This window comes from Syzygium oleosum, unplaced genomic scaffold (assembly GCF_021117445.2).
Source record: "Syzygium oleosum isolate NSW1041296 unplaced genomic scaffold, Sole_v2.1 Sole_v2.01, whole genome shotgun sequence".
NCBI lineage: Eukaryota > Viridiplantae > Streptophyta > Magnoliopsida > Myrtales > Myrtaceae > Syzygium > Syzygium oleosum.
In genome coordinates, this window is record NW_026607485.1 from 7,261,682 (window position 1) to 7,277,441 (window position 15,760).

Sequence of the window (15,760 nt, forward strand, 5' to 3'; positions counted from 1 at the left end):
ACTTACGCAAGCCCTAAAAATGAATCAAGTAAACCATCACCATCAATGTTTCCCCAAGTTGACTCGTGGACAAAAAAATCACCGAAAGTATAGTCTAGAATATCCCCCTTGATTCATGCCACGTACCCAACTCTTTTGACATCATTTTCTCCACCCGCCTACCATATATTGTACACACCAAAAAAAATGTTCGTGCATGCAATCCTCCACCTTTAACTATACTCAGATCTACACCACACTTGTCATATGTCACTCTCCATCCTCCCAACACCAAAATAAATAAATAAATACAGATGATATCAATTGAATCCTCAAACTTGCAAAAAATGTAATCGAGTTCTAAAATTCGTCAAATTGATACGATCCAGCCATTTCGTTAACTCCATTCAATTTGACTGACGGAAAATAGCTGAGGTGGCTTTCTTAAATATCCTCTCCATCTCACGTGAGAACTAAAACGTCGTCGTTTTGGTCCAAATCTATTTTTTTTGTTAATATCATGAAAAACCTTAAATTGGTACACTTATAACAAATTTACCATAAATTAATTTTTTGACCATTAAAAATCCCAAACTAGTAAACTTATGATAAATTTACCCTCCGTTAGTTTCCGTTACATTCTGTCATCAGATTGATTGACGGGTGTACCAGCTTGGGGTTTTACCCCTCTGTTCATTACAGGTTTTCCAATTTATGATTTTTCGTGATATTAATCCAATTTAACGGAGGGTAAATTTATTACAAGTGTACCAGTTTGGGGTTTTTGATGGTCAAAAAATTAATTCGGGGTAAATTTGTCACAGATGTACTAATTTAGGATTTTTTTCGTGGTATTAATCCATTTTTTTCTATACAAGTTTTATTTAAATTGGACTAAAAAAAACAAGTTAAATTTGAAAAAGAAAAAATTGCGAACCAGTGCCGCCCGTCGCCCACGCCATCGCGGGTTAGGTGGTGTTCAGATGTTCGGCCCTTACGGATCGGGCCGACCCCGAAGGAGAAGGCTTCTCCTATGCAAAAGCTCGTTTGGGAGTGGCAACGCGACGGGGCGAATGTTCCTCTCGCACCGCTCGATGTGAAAGTCCATCGCATCGAGCACGAGGGAAGTCGTGTTACTATATTCCTCCGGGGCGGACACATGCAGTGGCAGTGTCAAATGGCTAGAAGACCGGCGATTCCGGCATCCCATCTTATGTATAATATAAGCAACAGCATAAGAGGAGCACAGGAGAGTGGTATGTGCACGTTTGTCCTGTTCAATCATCGACCCAGAGAGAGAGAGATATGTGACGAACGCGGGGCGACGGTCGCGACAGTAAGGGCAAGATCATCTTTTTCGGAGGCACCGGTTACTTCAGCAGGCACGACATGAGGGCTAGCCGACGGGCCGCCGCCGCCTCCCCCTCGAATGTGTCCCCCCAGCCCACGCCCCGCGGCGGGTTTCAACCTCTCGATGTTGCTCCCGATCAGGTTTCTCTCTTTCTCTCAGTCTAGTGTTATATAGCATCATGTATCTTCTCTTTGTTTGTACGGTATGATTAATAGCAAGTTACCCGTTTAAGTTTTAGGATCTAATTGCGTTATTGTGATAAGTTTCGGAACGTTCGCGTGTGTATATAAATATATATTGTGTAATAGTATGGGGGAAAATAAGAAAAAGAGGGGAAAGGGGAAAAAATTCGAAAGACGTGAAAATGAATGCGACCATTTCAAAGCGAAGTTCTCGCAAATCCGCGTCGTCGAGCAGTCAGTTCTCGCAGGAGAAGAGATGGAGAGAGGGCCGATGACGATGATGGCGATGAGCATTCTGAGCGCGGACGTGGCGGGTTTGTGCGTGGGTCTCCTCCTCATCCTCATGCTCCTCCTCATCCTCCTCGCCGTCGTCCTCGCCTGCAAGCCGTGGCGTTTCCTCCGCCGCCTCCGCCCCCGCTCCGCCCTCAAGGTCCCCGCCCCCATCTCTCTCGATCGGTTTCGATTTCCTTTCCCCTTCGGTTCTGGCATATGAGCTTGCGCGAGGTCGCTGCCCGAATTCGGAATGCGACGCGGCGATCGACGATTCGATGTCGGGTTTTTCCTTTTTTTTGTTTTGTTCTGTTTTGTTCGATCGTGCTGTTCGCTCGTGGCATTGTGCTTAGATCTTCGTTTGCATTGGTGGCTAGGGTTTTGGGTTTGTGGTTTTTCGTGTCGTATCTTGGGATTATGCAGCTTGTTGTTGTTGTGTGTGTGAAGATTAGTTTTAGCATTTTGGGTGTTCTAAAGTTTTGGTCTTGGTGGAGTTTTCGAGCTGCTGGTGAAGTTATGATGGCGAAATGTTTGGCTTTTTGATTGATCGGCGTGTTTTCGGTTGTTACGTTGGCGGATCCTCTCGCTTTGCATCTACTGTTCTATTCAGTGTATCGCCCCCGGGCTCCAAGTATTCTGCTTGTATGGATTTTATTGCTAAAAGCTCCAGCTTTAGCTTCTCTTTTAAGGAGCTCGGAAGTATCTTGATGTGAAATAGCTTAAACCATGATGCGGACGTAGGTTTATGAATCCAACTTATGAATCAACTTACCGGAAAAAGCCATTCCGTTTTGATGGAAGCGTCTGCTCAAAAGATCGTCATGCCTAATTAGGGTTGTTCTTTCTATTAATGCCCACATTCCTGGAGGTATTCCGTATCGTGTCGACAAATAAATTCCAGAACTTCCCTTTTTAGGGCATGCATTGGATAATGTCGTCATATGGAAAACAAAATTGTTATTTTATGAGGTCTGTCTAGTTATTAATTTCCTTATCTACCATTGATTGGTAGTTTTTTACTTATCTTCATATGGACTTTCTTGTGGGTAGGCGGAATATAACTTCCAACGCGAGCTTGAAGTTGTGCACACTGAATGGCTGATTGATGTGGAATTTCATTTTTATGCTTTTTATGTACTGAAAAGTGATTTTGTAGGTTGATGATCTAGAGACGCCCCTTGTATCAGAAGATGCCAATATAGGTCAAGGTCAGAGCTATGAACCAACAAGAACTGACCTCGAAGGATCACGTCTTCAATGGGAAGGATATATGTCTTCGCCTCGAAATGAAGGACTTGTTCACAAACAGAGGCTTCCCTCCTCATCTCCCGGCTTTGATCAAGGTTCCATATCTCATTCTGTCATCTTTGCTTGCCGTGCTTTTTTCCCCTTTGAATTCTACAGAGAAGTGGTTCTGTTTGCTCAGTGAAATTTTCACTTCCATTTTTGGTAGGGTCTACTGTGGTTTTAGATGTTGTTACTGAGCCACTGGAAGATGCTTATCTTGGTCAGACACTTAAGCGTTCATTGGGATCTAACCTGTCTTTTGAAGAGCAAAAGCGCGGTAGAAAGGAAGAGTTAAGCTCCGTCTCAAAAATCACTTTGGGTGGAGATGGGGCTTTTGAGCATGCGAGCAAGGATTGCAGCCAACAAAGTAATAAATCTTCTTCTCTTCAAGAAGGCTTGTTGCTATTTTCTGATCCATGTGGCTGAAAGTGTAAAACAAATCATCATATTTCTCTTTTAGAAGTGCAGGAAGCTGCCTTACCTTGGAGGTTATCTCGGGCCCTTCTCAAGGGACGTGCTTCTCTATACGATCAACTGATACTTCTAAGCTCCCTTTAACCCTAGGGAGGGTTACCCCATGTGATTTACTGCTGAAAGATTCCGAGGTGTCAGGAAGACATGCAATGATAAACTGGAATTTGAATGTAAGAAACCTAATCGCTGCCCTTTTTTTCTTGTTAGTCAAGTATCCAGTTGCTCATGTGCACAATGCATTTATGGCTCCAAATTGTGGTTTCAGAATCTGAAATGGGAGTTGATAGACTTGGGTAGCTTAAATGGCACACTGTTGAATTCTCAGCCTATCAACCATCCTGATACTGGAAGTAGACTCAGAGGTGATCCTACTGAACTAGCTAGTGGCGACATAATTACCTTGGGTACAACGTCCAATGTATATGTAAGTCTATATTCTTCTTTTGCCCGAGTTATATTGATTGCACCTGCCTAATCATCATCCTAAGAACTCAGTCTTCTTGGAGGAAGAATTATTTACATGAGATGTCTTAGCATATTCATTCGCATTATCAGTTAACTACTACTTAATATGTTCGTCACTTTGTTTTACTCTTTTTTCCTTATTAGCAATTTATGGTTTCTGTTAAATATCTCTGCCTGGATACTTGCATTAGCTAAATAAGATTCTAAACTTGAGGTACCTCTTATGAAGAATAAAGTCAGCCTCTCTCTCAAAGAAACTAATTTGACGTCGTTAATCAGCTACAAGCTTGATCATGTGATTCTGTTGATTTTTGTTAAGCTCTGATGATGACAAGATTATTCTGGGAACCATTGGAGGGTTTAAATTTGTATCTTTGTTGTTAAGAACTTGACTGGTGTTACATCCGCAGCTTCTTTTTTACTTACTACCTGTTTCATTGACAGGTCCGAATAACATCCCAAGCTGAGTCTCGTGTCCCTTTTGGAGTTGGTATGGCATCTGATCCAATGTCTTTGCGTCGTGGAGCAAAGAAGCTTCCCATGGAGGATGTCTGTTATTACCAGTGGCCTCTTCCTGGACTTGATCAGGTTTGCAGATGGTACAGTTTAGCATGGAAAAGCCTGACTGAACGTTATCTGAAGCCTGGTCATTGTTATATTGGTCAACTTGCAGTTTGGACTTTTTGGTATCTGCGATGGACATGGTGGAGCTGGGGCTGCAGAATCTGCTAGCAAGTCAGTAGTTATTCTCTGTCAACTCCATTTTGTTACTTTGCTTTGTTTCTTGAACTGGCATGATATTTCTAAAACATGCTTATGAAACACTCAAAAGGAAATGCTGTGTCAATACACAGATGAATATTGTTTCCTTGTTGATGTTAGACAGTGTGCCCATGTTGGATGATAGTTATTTTCACCCAGAAACAATTTTTTGTTGTTGAATCAAAATTTGAGTCTTGAATGTAGGTTTTCTTGATATTTTAACTGAATCAAATGGAAACATTTGATGCCGTTGACCTGGATATGTTAAAAGTAGGTAGAATGACATTGAAAGTTAAACTTTTGGGACAAAATGAATTAAATACCACATTGAGCGGCGGTTTCAATTTATTAGGCAATTCATCTGCCGAATCTCTATAATTTATCACTTCAACACCTTAATACGTTTTCGCACTGAACCAATTAAAATGACTGAAGTAACTACATCGATGGGATGCCTTCTCACCTTTGCCCTTTGATGTTCTATGTTCTCATCCTTTCTTAGATTAGTTAGTATCCGTCTCTTTTTTCTGCTGTGACTTGTCTAGAAGATAGCACTTGACTTGTTCCTGACAAAAGCAGTTAGCAACTGTGTTACAGGATGAATCAATTAAAAAAGAGGTCTTTATAGAATCCATTGCTTATGTGTAATGCCACTCAGAATCTGCTCATAGTGCATATTTATTGCTTTGCTGAGCATTTTGGACTTTCTAACAGTGAAGCTACTCGCAATTATTTTCAGTTTTGATTTAGCATTGCATGCACCATCAAATGTTACTGTAATCATATTAGTTACAACCTGCAGATTGTTGCCGGAGATGGTTGCTACTCTATTATCGGATTCACTGAACAGAGAAAGGGTGTTATCACTCAATGATGCATCACATGTTCTTCGTAATGCATTTTATCAAACTGAGGCATGCATGAATCACTCCTATGAGGTTTCCTCCCCCTTTCTTTTCATAGTTTATTGCCTTCTGTTTCATTGTACTGTTTATATTTTGTTTTCTTCTGTTGCATATAAATTATCAATTTGTATCTGATTTTACTTATTGGTTGTGTCTCGCACTTTTCATGATAAAGCGTGGTACTCCTGACTAGAACCACCCCTCTGAATAGTAGAAAGAGAAGGATTTTTTCCGACGATAGTTGTCACTTATCTCTTACTTGGGTACCTGTTTCTGCTAGCCTCATAGTGTTATTTATTATTTATATCTTACAGGGTTGTACAGCAACTTTGCTTCTCATTTGGGCTGATGGTGAAGGAAGTTTTTATGCTCAGTGTGCAAATGTTGGAGACTCAGCTTGTCTCATAGAGTATGTCCTCACTCTCCTATAGTGGTTCTGGGGCATATTAGATCTTGTAGTTCATTTCATAAGGTCCTTTGCTTCCATTTTTATGCAACTTTGCATGGACATAGTCTTGGCCTTGTCCTCTAATGGAAGAGGGATGGCACACCGGCCTCTCATCTTGTGAAGCACACTGAATAACAATTATTTGGCAATTTGCCTATCACGAGTTTCCCTTCCATTTTCTTGCCATGTAATTTAAAGCTTCTTATGTTGTGATCAAGAGTTTAGCCTGTGATGGTGGAAGCTATCTGGGATCTTTGAGCATTGTTGATAATTACGTAATGATCATGAGATGGTGAAGTGATATTATCATTTCAACGTGCACTTGTGTTGCCATGACTTTTGGGCGATGCTCCTTACGGGAGAGATCTATGGATAATGCGTGTCCATGTAATGAGATTTCTTATTAAGTGTAGCCTTCTAAAGTAATTTATAAATGATATTGAAGAAAATTCGTAGACCTTTTTCTTTAATAAGTCCTTTAATTTTTTTATTAGTTAAAAGAATGATTATTCATCTCCTTAATGAGAGAAGTATTTAAAAGGTGTAAAAGGGCTATTTTGGAGAAAACCTTTGTGTTCTTAGTTCTTACTGAGCTCTTGCAATTCATAGAATTTAGAAAAGAGTAATTTGTATAGTCCTTATAATAATTCTTTTAGATTCTCTCATAATTGTTTTAACAAATAGGAAAAAGAGAACATGGGTGCATGAATTTAAATCCGTGCATAGCATGGGTATGCAAGTAGTTTCTTCATATAGGTTCCTCATTCATATGATAATTGTTTTTATCTTTACAGTATTGATGGGAATCTGATTAAGATGACAGAAGATCATAGAGTCACTAGTTATTCTGAAAGACTTCGTATTAAAGAGATAGGAGAAGCACTGAAGGATGGGGAAACGCGTCTCTGTGGTAATTAGTCACTGCATCTGAGTTGTGCATGATTGTGTATTTCTGGATAGGTGCTCATGACATTACTCCCTGCCTTTCTGCTTGACTTGCCAGGATTAAACCTTGCTAGAATGCTTGGGGACAAATTTCTTAAACAACAGGATGGACGATTCAGCTCAGAGCCTCACATAAGTCAAGTTGTACTTATTGACAAAGCAAACAGGGCCTTTGCGCTAATGGCAAGGTTTTGCTTCTAACTGAAAAGCTGCTTTAGTTTGTTATCTTTTAGTTTATTGGATCTCCCTCGAATTGCTTGACAAATACATCCCTGAATACAACAGTTTTGTCAGAGATTCATGCATTTTAATTCAGTTGATATATTATTAAATATCGTTTAGTACATAGCTTCATCATTGAGATCTTGGAAAACACCTCTTGGCTGTCCATTGGAAAATAGATCAACTTAGGCTCCGTTCGTTTGGCGGAAAATATTCTCCTTTTGAAAAATATCTTCCCGGAAGTCATTTTCCTGAAAAATGTTTTCCTGGAACACAATTTTCTGGTGTTCGGCTAAAATCTGAAAAAGTCTCGGAAAATATTTTCCGTTGTTCGGTATAGAAATGATTTTCCTTCTTGCAATACTTTTAATATTTTTAATATTTTCTTTTTTTTTTCTTTTTCTTTTGCTTCTTCTCCTGTAGGTCGCCGGCAACGGCTGCGGCCGGCGGCCGGCGACTGGCCGGAGGCGAGCTCGAGCATCGCCCCAGGCCGGTGAGGCTCGAGCTCGCCAGATTCCGGCGAGGCTCCGCCTTGCTTGATCCGGCGAGGCCGGCGAACCCGACCTCGCCAGATCCGGCAACCTGGGCGAGGCTCGAGCCTCACCCGAGGTCGCCGGAGCCTCGCCGATGTCTGGCAACCTCGGGCGAGGCTCGAGGTCGCCGGATCTAGCGAGGCCCAAGTCGCCGCTGGCGATCAAGCAGCCCGAGGAGCCTCGCCCACGAACAAGAAGAAGAAGAACCCACAAACAGCAACACCAGAAAACAAAACAATCAAAGCATCAGCAGATCCGGCGACCTCGAGCCTCGCCCGAGGTCGCCGGATCTGGTGAGGTTGGAGCTCGCCGACCTCGGGCGAGCTCGGCCTCGCCGGATCTGCCGACCTGGGCGAGGCTTGAGACTCGCCCGACGTCGCCAGACGGCGGCGAGGCCGAGGTCGCCTGAGGCCGGCGAGCTCGGGCCTCGCCACTGGCCGGTCGCCGGCCACAGCGCTGAGGAAAGAGAAGAACGAAAAAAATGAAAAAAAAAAATAGTGAAGAAGAAGAAGAAGAAGCAGCAGCTACGGAAAATGATTTCCGCTTTTGAAGAAGCGGAAGTCATTTTCCATAGACTTAGGCTATTTTGTGAGGGGGGAAGGAAAATGTTTTCCCACGGAAAACGTTTTCGGCCCCCCGAACACCGGAAAAAATTTTCCGGGAGAATATTTTTCCGGAAACGAACACAGCCTTAGTGATCTTTCCTTTTATTTCTCAATTGTTCCTATAACTTCTCCGATGAGCCCGGATTTTTCAATATCTGCAGTGATGGCTTATGGGACGTTATTAGTATGAAGAAGTCAGTTCAGCTAGTCCTCCAGGTTTCCCCTTTCATCTATGCTCTACTCTTTTGCTTGCCTTGTGCATGGGCAATATGCTTTGCAGATCTATTCTAAATGTCGTGGAATATTGCATTTCATAGACCATGGAGAGATACTCTGCAGAGAGGGAGAATGTGGCAGACAAGATAGCCAATTCTTTGCTGACCGAAGCTAGAAATCTCCGAACAAAGGACAACACATCAATAATACTTTTGGACTTCAGCAACTCATCTGGAGCTTCTTCCTGCAGAGTTGCTTCTTGATTTGATGATGGTGCAGTTTCAGTTATACTTTGGCTTTCTACAAGTTCCAAGATTCTGCCCTTGAGTGGCATGGACAAAGAGAGTAACGACCGAGCACTTGTTCTTCCGGGGACTAGTGAGGATCATGAACTGTTTGCTGCCGAAGATAATTGCATCCATGGACTTTGAGTGCATCTAGCTTTGCCAGTTAGTGAATCATCGGATTTCGTAGAAAGCGAGAAAAAGAAGCAAAAGCCATTCCAATGTAGAGCAAGTCGTTTTCGACCTCCATGCCAAAGATTTTTAGGTCGATAATGCGGAGAAACTGCACCTTCTGCATTGCGGTTCGGTACATGATTTATCAGGTTAGCTCAGGCACATATACACAGACCCACACACTAACATGGAACAAACTGACCATTAGATTTTCGGAAACTCTGCACCATGAGTTGAGTTTTGGGTTATGTAAGAGAATATATATCCGCCCCTTTTTGTATATAATTCCAATAGTTCCGGTTTCGTATTCCGCATGGTTTTGTATCGGCTTGGTCAGCCATGCCGGTACATCTCATTTCACCGAGATCTCTATACTCCAATGAAATCCGATGGAGGCTAAAGTTACCGACTTTTGTGAGGTGGGAAAAGGGGTGGAAAAATTAGATAGCATCTAAGCACCGAAACTTCTGCGAGATGTACTGGGCGGTGGATAGTATGACAAAAGGGCAATGCGGAAACATGCCTTGGATGCGCAAGTCAAATTACAATCTACGTATATTATGTTCGTGTTCTGAAAAGAACGTGCACTTCATACCTACGTAGGAATGGCTAGTTTCGACGTGGCATTGTCGACAACGAGAACAAGCGAGTGCAACGTCGTTACATCAATGCTGTTCATGTCGAAGTTATGTCGATTCGCGAGATGACGTGATCACCAAATGTCTTGCATTCGATTTTAAACTTCAACGTTCAAATGGATTATTCGTTAGGATTAAAAGCATCTTTATTTGATTTAAAACCCCATCAAACATGGGAAAGATAGAGCATTTCTATGAACTCTTATTTCTTTGTAATATATTAGTAGATTGACTATGTATAAAATGGTAAAAAATTGTCAACAACTAATTTTTAATTTTGTACATGTGTTTCTTTAGAGGAAAATGACACATATGGTCTCTCAACTTTAACCAAATGTATAATGTGGTTCAAGAACTTGTAAATTGTTCAATATTGTCCTTGGACTTTCGATACATGTTCAATTTAGTCTTTGAATCATATGAAAATATATAATACTGTCTCTGAACTTGGATTAATGAAATGAAAATATTGAATAATTCCATATAGTTTAGAGATTATATTGAACATGCGCAAAAAATCCAAGGACCAAATTGAACAAACTGAAAAGTTTGGAGACCACACTGTACATTGAATTGAAGTTCATGAACCACGTTGAAAAAATTAAAAATTCAGGGATCACGTTGCATATTGGGTAATAGTTCATAAATCATTTATTTCATTATCCCAAAAAAAAAAAAAAAAAAACAACCTGTGTTTGGACAGTGGGCACCGTGGAGTTCCGGAGCTCCGTCATATCATAAGTACTCCTGCCTGCTAAAACCCCACGCAGAGATCGACGACGCCTATACCCTTGACCAGTTGACCTCTATCGAGAGGACGGGAATGGCGAAGAAGAAGAGGAGACTCGAAGCCGAAGCCGGAGCGGTGACGGCGAGCGACGTCGAGCCGCCTCGGAACGATCTCCTCAACGGCGGCGGTCCTCGCGGCGAGCCGACAGAAACGAGCGGCAAGCAGAAGAGGAGAGGGGGCGGCGGCGGCGGCGGCGAGCCCAGGGAGATCCCCACCGTCAGCGTCGCCGTGGCCGGTTCCATCATCGACAACGCTCAGTCTTACGAGCTCGCCACCCGCGTACACACTCTCTCTCTATCTCTCTCTCTCTGCTCTGAGTTTTCGCGTGGATTGCTGCTTGAACTCCAGAATAGCTCGAACTGGTGCTTCGCCTCGCTTGCATTGTCGCTTCTGTCGCGGTTGAGTTGTTATGATGATTTTCTTATCGTCCTCTGTTTTGTTCTCTTTCCGTTTTCCCACCTTCACAGTTGGCTGGTCAGATTGCTCGTGCGGCGACGATTTTCAGGATCGACGAGGTCTCTCTCTCTCTCTCTCTCTCTCTCTCTCTCTCTAGAGATTGTGTATGATGTCCTCTGTTATGTTAGTAAGGCCTGAGGGTGGGTTGGGTATGTTGTATTGCTTGCAAAGGTGCTACTTTTAGCTGCTATCATGAGCATTTGTTGCCACTTGCTTCAGTCGTCGGTTCTTTTTTGCTTCTGCTTGTTCATCAGGTGGTGGTGTTTGATAACAAGAATACCCCGGGAGAGGACCCAACAGAGAGAACAGTGGATTGTACCGATGAGGACGAGAGCGGGGCGGCTTTTCTTATTAGGATACTGCGGTACTTGGAGACACCGCAGTATTTGAGGAAAACTTTGTTTCCTAAGCATAACAGCTTGCGTTTTGTGGTGAGAGTTGTACTTAAATTAGCTATTTATCTTACCGGTCTCTGCATATATTGTGGTTGTTATTTGATGGTAAGTTGGGGTGGTCTAAGCAATCATGGTTGTTGCCTCAAATTTCAACAGGGCTTGTTGCCTCCACTTGATGCTCCACACCATTTGCGCAGGCATGAATGGGCTCCATATCGAGAAGGTGCCCCTTTTACCAATGCTTTTACCATCATGAAACATACTCTTATGTTGTTGATATGAATTTGTGCATGAAATTTATGGCTTTTCTAAAGGTTTTCCTTCCAGTTAAATGAAGCTGCAGCAGTTTTCGCGAGTGGAGTCTAGAAGTGTCACAAGAGAAAAGTTTTTCATTATCATCTTCACTCAATTCTGCACGGCGATGAAGTTTGAAAAAATGTAGTTAGAAACTGAGATATCAATTATAATACGTGGAATCGGTATATGTCATGAGAGGGAAAAAGGGGTACCTCCATATGTTAGCTTCTGAAACATAGGAGAGAATATTGTGCAACTGGATGTACTTGTTATTTTGGCGCAATTGTACTGAAGATGTTTGCATAAATGTTGTTTACTCTCTAGGCAACACAGACGGATGCAGGGTAGAAAATTCTTGCTCAGAGACAGCTACCACTTGGTGTTTGCTTGAGAAGTTTCTTGTAGCTATTCTAAGGAGTATCTTCAATAATGCTTTCTCATCCACTTATACACCATCTAATTGATTCACATATTATTGTGACTTTCTAGGTGTCACACTAAAGGCAAGAGCTCCAAATTCTTCTCAAACGCTTGTTGACGTGGGCCTAAATAAGGTAGAGTTTTGTGGGAGTTCACTTAAATAAGATTTTAACCCATGAATACCTGCCCATTTTAGCATCATATTTATGTGTTTATCTACCCTTTTCCCCTAGGACGCCTGTCTATCTACTTGGTGATAAGAATACAATGTTCTCAATCATTAATTTACTTAACAATACCAACTATAGAGGCCATGTGAATCATGTATTCCAGTGGATTAATGTTGCAACCTATACAGGCTGACCATGAGCCAAAGGACCTGAGAATTCATGTAGCCAGGTCTGGTGAGCTGGATAAAGGCTTACTAGATTTAATTATATCAGCATTAGGGCCTCCCTACTGCCTTATTACTGACCCTACTTGTTCAGATGGTCGTTCACAGCCAAAGTTACTGAAAAGAATGTTCTTTATATTCATTAATTATTAAAGCTGGAGTCATCTCTCTCTTTCTCTCTGAGTCTGACTCAAGGTCCAACACCAACCCTAAGCGAGCTCATATGACAGAAAGAAAATTGGTTAGCTCGCACAAGTTTCCTTTCTGTGTGATTATATGCACTTGCATACAGTCATCTATTTTGTTTCTTGTGACCATGGAAATCTTTTCCTTTACAATTTTGATATGGAGATTAATTGGACCAAATAACTCGAAATGAATGCTCTGAGATTTTTGCAGTGATTAAAATTAAACTACACCGATGCAGGATGTTGTCATCAATCAAGCACTCAAACCCGGTATTAGAGTCACTGTAGCTATGGGGGCGGAACGTGATTTGGATGCAGGTAAATAATTGAAGTTGCCTGCACAAGTTGCATCACTTATGGTGTTGGTGTTTTTGCAAATGTGACAATGAAAATAAATGACTGGGTTATGTCAGAATGATAACGATAACTTTCATCGTTGCTACCTAACTCCATCTTGTTAATGCAGCCCAGTGATAGGCTGTATATTTTGTGTTTGATCACTTTGCAATAAACATAGTTCTTTTCTATTATCAATCATGTGGGTGGTGATAATCTACTACAAGATTTGTCTTTGTATGTCATCATGTAGATAAAAAATTAAACTTATTTTTGTAAAGATATGATGCATGTGCATAGTGAGCTAGTCCTTTCATTTTGAAGTTTAATGTATAAAAAATCTTTTTATTTGGTGTTATGTATAGCTGAGACATCTTTGATGGGTTGTTAAAGCAAACAGATTTGTATGAAACATGATGGTCGTAGATGCTTCACAAAACCTTATGAAGAGTTTCTTGTTGATTAAAAACTCATCTGATACTATAATTATCTAGACTTGCCACGCCAGGTTGTCTCATCCTCCAAGCCAAGGGAAGATGTGGGGACCTATTGGGGATATAAAGTGCGATATGCTTCTAATCTTAGTTCTGTGATCAAAGAATGCCCCTACAAGGTACATTCTTCTTCATGGCAGGCTAATATTTACTGATATCTCTATTTATCCTTACCTTGTTACTTGCAGTGCATCTGTTTTTTCAGCTTCTTCCTTTCTTATCCCATTACAGGGTGGGTATGATTATGCAATAGGAACCTCAGAGCATGGTGAGATTGTTAGGTCATCGGAGCTTATCATACCTACATCCAGGTTAGTATTCATCATCATTGACTTGGAAATAGAATGGCTTATGTTGGATTGTTATTCTGACTTACTGCTGACATCTGCTTTTTAATGTCCAGAATTATCCCTGTTTCTACCCTAGTCTTAGAGTCATTACTGTCTATTCTGTATTGTTTAGTGTATAAGATGTGGTAGTACTTGCTATTCCCAATCTCTTGACTGTCTGATGGTGTGGAACCATACATTTGAATGCGGCACAGTAGAAGATAAAAGTTTTTCAAAATTGATTAGTTCAATGGTTGAGCCCTCAGCCCGTTGCTTATACTTGACAATGTTGTGTGAGTCCATTTGTGATAGCTTTAATGACAAGATTGTGAGGACTGAACAGAGAATAAATGTTATTATGGATCATGATGCCAAGAGAAGTGCTCTCTGGTTTTTCGGGAATCTTGACATTGGATCATTATCTTTATTGATATGTTTCTCTTTCTGCTCTATTTGCAATACCATTAAAATGGGGGCTAGGTATGTTCCTTTGCCATACAATTAGTTTTCAGCGTTTTCGTTTTCATTTGAGTTTGGTTGCTTTTCCCGTTTTGGTGAAAGCATGTGTTGCAAGAACAAGGGCTTAGCATGGTGGTTACCCTTACCAAGGTCTAAGAGATCTTGTTTCAATTCCAGTCTTCCCCTTACCCTCTCTTACCTATCGAAGGAAAAAAAAGGTGGAAGTTTTCACCATTTTCATTCGCTGACTAGCTGTTGCATCTTATGCAGGCATTTATTGATTGCCTTCGGTGGACTTGCTGGATTAGAAGAAAGTGTGGAGGAGGACAATAGCCTCAAGGTATCGTTATGTGCCCCCTACTCTGAGAGGAGCATTGAGTTAGGCTTTTTAAAAGGCATAACTTCATGATGTTCTCAGCTTATATTTTCCTAGGGAACAGAGTAGCTTGGCGGTGTTTTGTGGAGAGTGAATGTTGAGGATGAGAACGCAATATTAGTCCTCGTCCCACTGAATTCTTCTACCCATTTCAATAAATTTAAATGCTTAAGTGCTTTCCTCAAGTTCTGTGATATTAATTTTTGCTTTTTAACATCTAGAGTGTGCTGGAACTTCAAATAAAGCATGTTCTGGCTATCAAATCTTGCTGCTAGCCTGAATGCAGGAGTAATATGCATTTTATCACTGATGGAACTAATAGTTGCTAGCTAAAGCCGGAGACAGGACGTTAATATTGAGCGAGCACTTAGATTGTTGACTGGTCTGTTTTCACCTTATTTTTCCTTTTTTTCTCAGGGAAAAAGTGTGCAGCATCTTTTTGATAGATATCTAAACACTTGTCCTCATCAAGGAAGCCGAACAATACGCACTGAGGTACTTTCATTCACTATATTAATCTGCTTATCTTTGACAGCACAAATCGTTGATCAAGGTGCATCTCGTGAACAGGAAGCAATCCTAATATCTCTTCAATACTTTCAAGAACCGATAAGCAGAGCGCTAGAAGTTGGACAATCAAATTAGTTGGAAGCCTGTTGGTGACGATTAGAGAATTTTGGCAAATCCAGTACTGGTTGATTCACTTTTGTAATCATATTCTCTTGTTATTTTGCATTCTTGGGATATAGGACCCTTGAAACTTCTATCTATTCAGTTAGCCAGTGATGCTTCTGGGTAGGCCCTTTTAAGTGTCTGACTATGGCTTTATCTTCCGAGGTTGGTCATTTTAACCATGCTTTGTGAACTCCTTAACATGTAAGCTGGATATCTTTACCTGCTTAAGAAAATGCAACTAGTTGCAGTTCAGATGAACATGTTAATACAATTAGCAATAATGCAAACAGGGTTTAACAGTCTTGTCTATTGGCTGAATATCACATCTAGACTATCCTTGTTGAAGAGAAAAATGTTGAGCTTTATCAGATTTTATATTAGTCATCCTCGTCCATTCAATCTACCATAACT

The 15,760-nt window shown here is 41.2% G+C and overlaps 2 protein-coding genes across 4 annotated transcripts; both read left to right on the top strand.

The window, feature by feature from the left end:
- Positions 1-1,323: 1,323 nt before the first annotated feature.
- On the top strand, positions 1,324-9,406 carry LOC115685057 (protein phosphatase 2C 70). Of its 3 annotated transcripts, none has more exons than XM_056319146.1 (13): positions 1,324-1,470; positions 2,939-3,125; positions 3,236-3,436; positions 3,538-3,713; positions 3,809-3,967; positions 4,453-4,596; positions 4,682-4,743; positions 5,573-5,708; positions 5,990-6,084; positions 6,918-7,033; positions 7,127-7,256; positions 8,590-8,644; positions 8,746-9,406. In XM_056319146.1, exons 1-13 carry the CDS (start codon positions 1,369-1,371, stop codon positions 8,905-8,907), a joined length of 1,725 nt encoding a protein of 574 aa, XP_056175121.1. In that variant the 5' UTR covers positions 1,324-1,368; the 3' UTR covers positions 8,908-9,406. The 3 variants fall into 3 exon arrangements, with proteins under 3 accessions (XP_056175121.1, XP_030465914.1, XP_030465915.1); XM_030610054.2 differs by lacking the exon at positions 1,324-1,470 and adding an exon at positions 1,662-1,942; XM_030610055.2 differs by lacking the exon at positions 1,324-1,470 and adding an exon at positions 1,662-1,942 and having other exon boundaries at positions 3,254-3,436.
- A 1,062-nt stretch (positions 9,407-10,468) lies between these two features.
- Positions 10,469-15,483, top strand: LOC115685080 (uncharacterized). Its single transcript, XM_030610085.2, has 11 exons — positions 10,469-10,809; positions 10,998-11,045; positions 11,241-11,417; positions 11,538-11,604; positions 12,168-12,232; positions 12,920-12,998; positions 13,511-13,629; positions 13,742-13,821; positions 14,569-14,638; positions 15,092-15,169; positions 15,245-15,483. Exons 1-11 carry the CDS (start codon positions 10,564-10,566, stop codon positions 15,317-15,319), a joined length of 1,104 nt encoding a protein of 367 aa, XP_030465945.1. The 5' UTR covers positions 10,469-10,563; the 3' UTR covers positions 15,320-15,483.
- The last annotated feature ends 277 nt before the right edge of the window (positions 15,484-15,760 follow it).